We start from the raw sequence: 10,900 nt of genomic DNA on the forward strand, positions 1-10,900 counted from the left end.
CTTAATTTTCCATTGGTTTTCCAGTCTAGATCCCAATCTTTGAAGAATCATGAGCCACTGCAAAAATACACAAAACATCAAAACTGTGAAAGAATTTTACAGTTAAAACTTAAGAAGACACTGTGAAATTGATTAGGCAATAAAACTGTCATACCACAAAAGTACTGTACACAAAAATCCAGCTGTGCACATCTTATTTATGTTAACTACCAGAGGCAGGGTTCAATTTCAAATTAACTTCTCACTGTTGCAACTACTTATTTAAAAACGTAATTACATCTTAGAGCCCACACACGACAACATGAGACTCAGAAATTTTCTAAAGACAGATAAATGAATCTATCATTAAATGTAAGGCTAGTCACTTCCAAAAATTCAGCTCATCCATTTCCCTGACAGGCAATAAAGATTAATTTCTTTACACTAAAATCCAAGTCACTCACAATTAACAATGATGCCCCGTCATCTGTAATGTTTTCCCCACTACTCTTTCTTAGTATCTGGGAAGAGCGTGTCAATGCTACCATTTCAAACATGAAATGTTAGTCTTGTCACATTTTTAAAATTAGAAAGACAAGATTACTTACAGCATCAGGGTGTTTTAATAATCTGCTCTTATGCACTAAATCCCCAATCCAGGAGAGTACTGAACATATGAGTATCCTATTAAAGTCAGTTGCACTCAATTGGATTACTTGTGTGCTTACAGTTAAGTGTGTGCATAAGTGCTTTGCTGGATCAGGCCCTAAATAATGGGGCAAGTAAGAGAGAAAACTGAAAAACTGAGTTTTGTCAAATCTAATTCTTCAAAACTCCAGTCAGCATTATGTATTTATCTGTATATACAGAGCCCATCTCCAAGTATCTGAGCACTAGAGAAAACTTAAAAACCAGAAATAACTAAAATACATTTGGGACCAGTGGATCAGAAAGGAACAGCTATTCTACAAAACATGTAGAAAGAAAAAATAACTTAACACGCCAATAATGCAAAGAATTGCTGAACATTGGGTCTTCAAGCCCGATGAGTAAGTAATGCATCTATACCAAAGGTCATGAAATAGCAAGAGAGGCAATTCACTTCAAAGCTTCCGTTAGTAATTACTCTGGCTGGGATTTCAAAACAGCCTAAGGAAGTTAGGAACCCAACTCCCATTGGAAGCTGTGTCCTTTCTGGTTAAAGTCTGTAAAAGTGACCCCATATACTACCTATTGAGTCCCTATAGATCAGATATTTTGGGTCATTTCTAAATAGCGTTTTGTCATATTTGTTCACTGTGGGCTATTGCTATATCTGGCATACAACTGCCATATATACCACGCCTGTACATCTCACTGTACAACAGGGCTCTGCTCCTCATTAGGGCCTCCAGGTGCTAGTGCACTACAAATAAATAATCCTGATCCCATCAAAGTTAATAGCAAAACTTCTTCAATGGCAGCATGATCAGACATTATGGTTCTAGCAGTTTCAAGACTGGCCATCTGTCCTTTTTCTGATGTACCACCATATGAAACAAGCAGTGTCCCCATATCCTCCACGTTCAAATTCAAAAATAGCAAGCACTTACATAGGGATTATCCAAGGAGCCAAAGGGAGTTAGGCATCCAACTAATTGAATTTAATGGGAGTTGGGAACTAAGTATTTGAAAATCCCAGTCTTAACGTTTATCTGTCTTCATGTTTATGTTCCATTCAAATATTAGGATTCCATTTTTTTGTGTTTTTTCACTCAGTCCTGAGGACAGCATGTATTCCCTCCATACCTGCAGAGAAAGGTTTGCAAGTCTGGCGATGATATAGGAATATTTCCATGGAAAAATAAAGGGATTTAAATCCAGTTTTAAGTAAAATAATGGAGAATACAGAAGACTCTGGTGAGCTTGTGAAACTTCTGGGAGTTCACTCACACCTTGGTTTCGGAAAAGGTGTTAGCAAATTATCTATGTAGTTGCTGTCAGTACTGTACAACTTGTAACTGGGAACCAGCACTTTTCATTTGAGAGCACTGTAATAATTTGTGGCTTGTGTCCTAACAGCAGATTATCAGGAATAAAATACCTGTGGTTGGAATTTGTATATCACGTCTGCATGTTGTGCAAACTAATAGAATATAATTGGTTTAGCTTACAACTGATTTACTCATCCACACTCCAAGCCACCTCCAGGATGTAAGCAAACTTTACAATCTCAAAAGTCTATCAGATTCAAGGCAGTGCTGGAAAAGTGCCAGTTCGTCTTGATATCTTAAATCAAAGGGAGGTAATGTGAAACTGAAAGCCGAATACGTTTTGGGAATAGGAGGGAAGGGTGAATTCAATGCTCATGAAAACGGAGGCCAGCTAGCATTAGACAGGGTTCTACATTGAATAGATAGGTGCATTGGAAGCTTCCCCACACATATAATAAAGCTTGCACCTAGTAGCTTCACCACTAAGCCTCAATCCTGACCTGCAATTTCAATCCTGTTCTGGCCCTGAAGCTCTCCTCAGCAGAGGCTATGAATTGTGCCAAGTTGTTCAACTCTTCTGACATTAGCAACCCTTTAATAAGCAGTACCGATACTATAAATCTGGCGTAAGCCTGCCATTTAAGGCACATTTGAACCCTGCCTACTCATGTTTAAATTCTGACAGATTAAACCAAGAGGGAAGTCCAGAAGTTTATTCCAAAACTGAATGACCCATGATATCAGTAAATAAAGGCAGAGTTTAATGCTGTAAAAATCAGATGCCTCTCATTCGTAGTGAGAATGTGATTGCACTGGTTACTTGTTCTCCGTAACAATTGAAAGCACGTAACTACTGAAGTTTCTCATTCTTCATCTGAGTACATTTTCTAACTTAATATTCTATACAGACTAATGCTGTAAATATATTCACTGAGATTCGTAACTTGAGCACTAGCCACACAACTCACAAGCGTTAATGAAAGATGCATGTCTAAACACACTTTTCAAATTCAGATTACAGCCTTTGTCAAGAATTCCAGATCCCTTGTCAAAAAAGCTGCACAAGAGCCCACACTTTCTTTCACTAATAACCACTGCAGAGGTTAAACATTTTTCAGTGTTAACCCTTATTTTTAAGGTAGCACCCCCTTTAATGAACTTTGACATTTTAATTACATGTACACTATACATCAGCCCCAAATCAGTCAATTGCTATAAAACACAGATCTACCCAATTTAAATTAGACACTGTAGAATCAGACATAATATTTGTGAGAACCAGTTAATGTATTTAGATGAGAAACAAGATCTGAAAGAAATTGTTCAAAGGCGTATTAATATTTTTATTACAGAATGAACAATTTTTTCAAAGAATACTGAATGTTGGAAATGAAGAGAAAAATGTACTTGGTTGTTGTACTATAATATGTTAATTCTCTAGAAATGGCCAGTAGGAGGACCTTGCACTTGCAGAACAGAAATGTTGAAGGGGGAAAATGAAAACACATTAAAAAAAAAAAAAAGTCTACAGTAGCAATAATAACCTGGCTTCAGAAAGTTACTGGCCATTAGCTTTGCACTCCTAACCAGCCACTAATGAAATATATTTGTAGCCTCAAATATTAATCACCCATATTAGATATCAAGGGGAACTCAAATATCCCCATATATTGGTGCTTATCATAAATGAAAACAAAAAATGAATATAATTTAAAAACAAGGTTTTCCCTCTCCTCTGTTTCTTTGACAGATTCCTGTGACAATCCACCTTCTATTAATGAGCATTTAGGAGACCCTAACAACATATTTACATAACAAAAAATAAGTACAGTACACACACATTATGAATATATAGATGCACACATCACATGTGCAGATAGACAGTACCGCTTTACCTACCTGCTTCATACCTCTTCCAAAACACTTGTTTATGGGAAGTTCTTCTTGAATGATACATGAAAATATACAGACTAACTAAAATGCGTGGCTCCCAAATCTGAAGTGTTGGTATGCATGTGGGTTCTTCTAAGCAGTTTTGCTAAAATTCTTTCCATCTCCCTGTCCCACCCCGTGCTGGATGCTGTCAGCTGTAGGATGCATGGGCAACTTATAGAGTCCAATGGATATAATTCGCATTAAACAGAACAGACTGGCGCAACTACCTTTAACACAAAAGTGCATCCCAAGGAAACTATAGGTCCAGCATGCAGTGCTTCCCCATGATCCCAGCTACTATGCTAGAATGCTAAAATTGAGAGAGCACTGCATTCTGGAACCTGTAGGCTCCCCACGCTGTATATCCGTATTAAAGATTAGGGTGGTTCCTCATATTTTGTGCAGGCAGCAGGTTGCATTGTGGCCATTTGTAAGATTTCTCAGTGCTGTTGACATGAGAAAAGCTATTAAAAGGCCATTTTTCCTTGAGCAGGATTTGGTGAATATTCCCTCCATGGAATTAATACTCACCTGGTGGTTTCATGTAATAATTCTCAATATCAGACATGTCCGTATGCAGCGCGCACTCGAGATAGCTGAGGATAACTTTTCTACTGAAGTAGTACCTCATACCCATCAGAAAGATGGGCAAACAGCAGGTCAGCAGCAAGGACTTGGTCACAACAAAGCATATTACTATGGAGATAAGGAAGAGAAATAAACGATACCTGTCAGAAAAGAGAATTTAGTGTTGATTTCGGAATACAAACCCATTTAAAAAAAAAAAAAATCAAACATAACATACATTTGTACAATATAAACAAAAGCTAATCAATTTACATTTTCACAATAATATTTTAGATTAATAGCACATTTTTCATTTAAGAACAGCTTGTAAAAAGTTTTATTTAAGACTCCCACTTCACAAGTTATTTTAAAAAAATTCAACTATAATAATTATATAACATTTGATTAAGGATTTTGCAGTGTGTTTCTGTAAAAACTCCCATCCAACTTGCCACAGTTGAAAAATCCTGCAAGTATCATTGCGTCACACAAATATCAAAGACAGATGGTCTCTCTATTAAGATACGTCCGCGATTGCTGCTCAGACAAGATTTGACTGCATCACCAGTCCCTGCAGAGAAATCAAAGCACTAAAACCAAGATGTCCACATGTGACTTTCCATTGCTACAGCACTACAGGGGACAAAGCACAACTGTGACTTAGGAAGATATTTTGCGCACACAACGCAGTAGCTGTGTGCTTATTAATTAATTTATTATTTTGGTCACTGGGAGATATACAGGTTTTCCAGAAGGTCCCTAAGGGCCAGTCATCCCAAAACCTTACACTAGCCTGCTTCAGTATCAGGAAGCAACGTAATGCAGGTCTACCGAAAATAAAACAGCAGACAGCACTGAGATGGCTGCTTGCCCCATCATCACTTATCACTTTGAAAGCTGTGAATCTTAAGCAAGGATGTTTTTAGATCAATCACATAGGCACATAGAGAGAGGCGGGCATAGACTTCATTGTTCTCAGCTGCGTTTAGTATCTTACCAATAATCACAAAGTTACCGGACATTCTTTATCATTCCCTTCTCTCGCCCTGGCCCAAAAGGTGAAGGAACCAGCTGTCTTGCCCGCATGCAAAGGGCAAGGGCATGAGAGAGAGAAAAAGGCCCCACATGGTGTTTTCTTTGGGAGGGCTTCTGCATTGACGGCAACTGACATTATCTTGCAGAGGTTTCAGAGTAGCAGCCGTGTTAGTCTGTGGTCGCAAAAAGAAAAGGAGGCCTTGTGGCACCTTAGAGACGAACAAATTTATTAGAGCATAAGCTTTCCTGAGCTACAGCTCACTTCATCGGATGCATCCGAGCTGTAGCTCACGAAAGCTTATGCTCTAATAAATTTGTTCGTCTCTAAGGTGCCACAAGTCCTCCTTTTCTTTTTATCTTGCAGGGGTAATTTCCCCGCCCCCCCCCCAGCTATTAAACCCCATCAAGCAGCAAGTAAATATCGGAACAATCTCGTTTCCTCTCGGCTGTCAGCGGGCCAAGGCAGGGATCCCGCCTTAGTTTACGTTTTATGCAGCTTTGTAACTGGCCTCAAACCCCAAGAGGCGACGTTTCATCAGCTCATAAGGCTTTGAATTGATAACTAAACCGGCAGCTGCTTGCCATGGGCCCTGGTTACAAACAACCTCTCGCCCCCAGAGCCCGCCGCGGTCAGGGCCCCGCGCGGCTGCCTGCAGCGGGGCCACCCCAGCCGCCAGGAGGTGGCGCGAGACCTCCCGGGGCCCAACGTCCCGCCGCAGCCGCAGCCGCTCGAAGGCGTTTCGAGCTCGAGCTCGAGCCCGAGCCCGAGCCCGAGCCCGGCGGCCTCCGGGGAACGCTGGACCCCGCCCAGGGGCCTAGAGAGAGCGGGGAACGGGGCGGGCGGAGAGCGGCGGCGCCGCCGCTTCCTTTCATCGCTTCACCGCCCCCCCCCCCAACGCAGCGCCGCATCCCGGCCTGGAATAACTGGAAAGGCGAGTCTGTCCGCTGCGCGCAGGGACTCGCCGCCGCCGCCCCCTCCCGCGCAGGCGGCAGCAGCTCCCAGCCCCACTCCGGCCCGGCTGCGCCGCGAACGCGCCCTGCGCACCGCCCCGGGCAGCCAACCCCCCCCGCAAGCGTGCAGAGGGGAGCACCCGCCGCCGCCCCCCCCCCCCCCGTGCAGAGAGACGCACACAATACGCACCCCTGCACCCCCTTCCTCGAGAAGCTGCAGGGACGCGCGCGCTCGCTCGCGCCCGCCCACCGGCAGCAGCAGAACCCCCCGCCCCCCAGTCCACGGATACCTCTCCTAGACCTACAGAGCCACCGGAGCCGGCCGCACGCCCCTTGAACACGCAGCCTCTCCGACCTGCAGAGAGCATCCTCCGCCCCCCCCCCCCCGATCTCCCCGGAGAACGCTCCCCACCCCCTAGCCCGTAGCCACGCGCACCCCATGTGCGAGCAGGGAACCCCCACCCACACGTTGCTCGCCGGCTGGCGGCTGCCGAGCGCCGGCGGAGTGCATGGATCGATGTGGCACACTCCGCTCTGCGGTGATCTCCAGTGCTTCGTTCCTGCTCCTCGCCATCGCCCGAGGTACGGACGCGCTGTTTGCAATATTGCGACTTCTTAAACTGGCCCGACTTTTGCACCCATGACAGGATAAGATGCTGAGGCTGCGGCTGTTCTTGCCCTCCAGCACCAGCAGCCCTGAGACAGCAATTCTGCACCAAATATTAATAGGATCGATGCAGGGACGGGTTCCCCATCCTTCAAACACAGATCTTACTACCATTCTTCCTTTTTATTAAAATTGCTGAGCAAGTGTGCCCCCTAAAAAAAAAAAAAAAAGTGAATATACTTACTAGCGAGTATCCCATAGAGCAACTGAATGAGAGGCTGGTGTTTTAACCCTCTAAATGCGGTGTTAGGAATCCTTTCCATGATTCCTTCATAAAATATACGGCGCACCACCTCTTGCTCGGAAGGATGAAATTCTCGTATATAAACGTTGTCTTTCTTGAAATCCTCTTCCACACCACTCAGAGAAGCTGCGGAGGAGGAAGGTGAGCCGGATAAGGAGGGCCACATCTGGGAGGAAGACACAATGATCGCATCTTTTTTGGATCCTGAAATTGATTCATGATCTTCCGCCACAATCTTAGTCTCACAAACCATTTTGGGAGACGAACAATGCATGCAAACTGGCCGAGAAACAAAAAGGAGCCCGGCTTTAAATAAGAAACAAAACACGCCAAGCAATAACTGAGAGGAGCAGCTTTTATGAGTGCGAAACAAACGGAGCTGCGTGGAAAGCGAGAAAGGAGGGCCAGTGCATTTTGGAGAAGTATTTATAATGCAGCAGAGCCGGTGCAATTCGGAATCAGGGGGTCCCTCAGGGTCCTAGCGTCCTTTGTATTGGTTGGCAGGGGTCACCATGTGATCTCCAGGGGTGGGGAGGAGAAACACCTCCTTTGGCTTGCGTTTTATTGCTCATTACTACAGCATGCATTTCCTTTCCTTTTCTTTTAACTATCCAAGCCCTGCTGGGGTATATAGATACTACGCAAATCTGTCAGAGGTAGGCCTGTCTCCTTGGAGAGGGGGAGAATATGATTGACTTTGTTCAGCAAGGGCTCTGACTGAGGTTCAGGTTGACACGTTGCAGAGTTCACAGCATAAAATGTCTGGCATTTAGATAATCTAGAATTCTTCCTGAAAACTACCTGCTCCTTAAAAGACTACCAATTCCTGTTTGTTTCAGTAAAATCTATGTAGGAGAAACATGCACAGATTGTTCTAGAAATAGTGACTATGTAAAATCTATCTGTCTATACATGCTGCATACATTTACATGGCTGTATGTATATAGATTCTTGTGTATACGTGCGCATATATAGCCAGTTATCTAGAACATCTGTCTAAAAATCCACTGATATATACCTATATATTCATTATTCTGTAGCATGGAATCTCATTAATGGTCTCAAGTAAGTGGAAAACTTGAGGTTGATTTGGCACCTAATCGTAGTGATTCCAATTAGGTCTCAAAGTATGTATAGTTTATAATGCACGAAGTGTGGTATGTATTTATTAATAAGGCCTTATATCAAAAGCGATAGGGGTGACAAACTAATGACAACTTTGAATTTTCGTTAGGGAATATTCTGCTTTCAAAATGCATTTGCTTACTTTTTAAAAACGTAACTAACACCTGGCTAAGTTTCTGCTGGAGACCACATTCAGCTGGCGGGGGAGTTCGCTTTTCTTGAGTGGGAGAGCGAGTCACTCACCACTGCGGATAGTTTCCGGGGATTAATTCTTTCTTCCCTCCCTTGGTGCATATAAAAGCAGCACTCTCCACCCCCAGTCCCTCTTTCTAAAAAAACACCGCTCAGCTCCACAGAAGTAAACAGCGATCTCGAACCCAGGTGAACAATATTCAAAGGGATTTTGGTGTGGCAAACATTAGGGGATTGCTTTCCTCGCGCGATTCTTCCCCCTCCCCCCCCCCTTACAAGAAAACAATCAAAAGAAACATTTTCGGTTGTCCTCAAATCACAGGTTTCAGAGTCGGAGCCGTGTTAGTCTGTATTCACAAAAAGAAAAGGAGGACTTGTGGCATCTTAGAGACTAACGCATTTATTTGAGCATCAGCTTTCGTGAGCTACAGCTCACTTCATCGGATGCATCAAATCACACACACGCTCAGGTCGCGCTGAACTTTTTCTCCAGCGGGAATCCCGCGCCTTGCACCACGGCGCTGCATTGGTTTCAGCCGGCCGCCAATAAAGGTGAGTAACGTGCCCCAGCCCCGCGGTAGCCAGCCCAGGGGGCGCGCTCCGCCAGCAGGCTCCGGCGCGCCACTCCCACGATGAAGCGCCCTCGGACTGCCAGGGCGGCGCGTTTCGCTCCTCGAGTCTCCCTGCACCCGTTCCTGGGGCTGTGCAGTGGCCGGAGCCTCCCCTCTAGGCTTCCTGCAGCATTAGGGCTCGGCAAAGCCATTCAAACGGGCGGGCCCGCCAACTCCAGCAACCCCCGAGGAGCTGGGGCTGGAGGAGGGGCGTGGACCCGCAGGAGGAGGAGGACTCTCGTCTCCGCAGCGCCCAACAGCTCAGTCTATCCCGGTTTCAACCGGCCGGGACAGCATCGCCGGTCCCCCCCCTTCCAGCTCCCTCCTCCGCTTGAAGCATGCGCCTTGCAGCTTCAGTGCAGGTAGCGGCTTAGCCGCTGGCTCGGCGAGGAGGCGCGTGGGGAAGGGGCTGGCGGCAGCGCTTCCCAGCTTCATGAATGCGGGCAGCAGAGAAAGGAGCAACCCGCCCGCCTCTCCCACTGGAGCCCACATGAGCTGCCCTCTCCCCAGGCTGCCGCTTCCCGCTGGGTTTTACTGCAAGAGGCTGGAGCTCCAGGCGCTGGCTACAAACAGGGGTGCCGGGCTTGGACCCAGAGAGATTGGAAATTTAAGTGCCTGCGAGTGGAGCTGCTCTTCCGTCAACAGCCATGAGATCAAACAATAGGAATAATGCCTGGCAATAAAGGAAACGTTTGCGGTTTGATAACTCTTGAATTATAAGCGCCCTGTGTTTACACGGCTGAGAATTTACTAGCCCCCAAGACAAGCACAGCGGCTGTTCAGTGTATTGAGGAGATCAGTAACTGGTGAAAAGCTAGGAAACAAAGGTAGGAATAAAATGGTCAGTTTTCACAGTGGGGCGAGGTAAATAGCAGGGTCACCCAGCGAACTGTACTGGGGCCAGTGCTGTTCAACATATTTATAACTAAGCTGGAAAATGGGGTCAACAGTGAGGTGGTGAAGTTTACAGACCATACAAAATTACTCCATGGTAGTTAAGCGCAAAGCTGACTGCAAAGCATTACAAAGGGAGCTCACAAAACTGGGTGACTGAGCAACAAAGTGATTGATGAAGTTCAGTGGCGATCAGTGCACAGTAATGGACATTGGAAAATATAATCCCGACTATACATATAAAATGATGAGGAGTAAGTTAGCTGTTACCACTCAAGAAAGAGTGGTAGATGGGCTAGATGATAAAACGTAAAATATGGCAAAGTCACTATTTAAATCCATGGTATGCCAACACCTGGAATATTGTGTACAGGTCTGGTTGTCCCATCTCAAAAAAAATACATTAGAATTAGCAAAAACGATTAAGGGGATGGAACAACTTTCAGATGAGCAGAGATTAAAAAGACTGGGACGTTTTCAGGTTGGAAAAGAGATGGCTAAGGTGGGCTATGAGGGAGGTCTGTAGAATCAAGAATGATGTGGAGAAAGTGAGTAAGGGAAGTGTTATTTACCCCTTGACCTAACACAAAAACCACAGGTCACCAAATAAAATTAAGAGGCAGCAGGTTTAAAACAAACATAAGGAAGTACTTCTTCACACAATGCACAGACCACCTGGAGAACTCATTGCTCGGGATTGTTCTGAAGGCCAGAATTGTTACTGGGT

At 44.9% G+C, this 10,900-nt stretch overlaps 1 protein-coding gene across 1 annotated transcript in view; it reads right to left on the reverse strand.

Moving 5' to 3' along the window:
* Positions 1 to 7,904, reverse strand: part of NAT8L (N-acetyltransferase 8 like) — a 63,696-nt gene extending 55,792 nt beyond the window's left edge. Inside the window, exons 1-2 of the mRNA XM_038400351.2 lie at positions 7,292 to 7,904; positions 4,419 to 4,583 (exon numbers count right to left, since the gene is read on the reverse strand). Of these exons, the coding sequence (XP_038256279.1) occupies positions 4,419 to 4,583; positions 7,292 to 7,625 (499 nt within the window). The 5' untranslated portion in view covers positions 7,626 to 7,904. The remainder of the gene's footprint in view (positions 1 to 4,418; positions 4,584 to 7,291) is intronic.
* Between the last annotated feature and the right edge of the window lie 2,996 nt (positions 7,905 to 10,900).

The sequence above is a fragment of the Dermochelys coriacea genome, chromosome 4 (genome assembly GCF_009764565.3).
Source record: "Dermochelys coriacea isolate rDerCor1 chromosome 4, rDerCor1.pri.v4, whole genome shotgun sequence".
Lineage (NCBI taxonomy): Eukaryota > Metazoa > Chordata > Testudines > Dermochelyidae > Dermochelys > Dermochelys coriacea.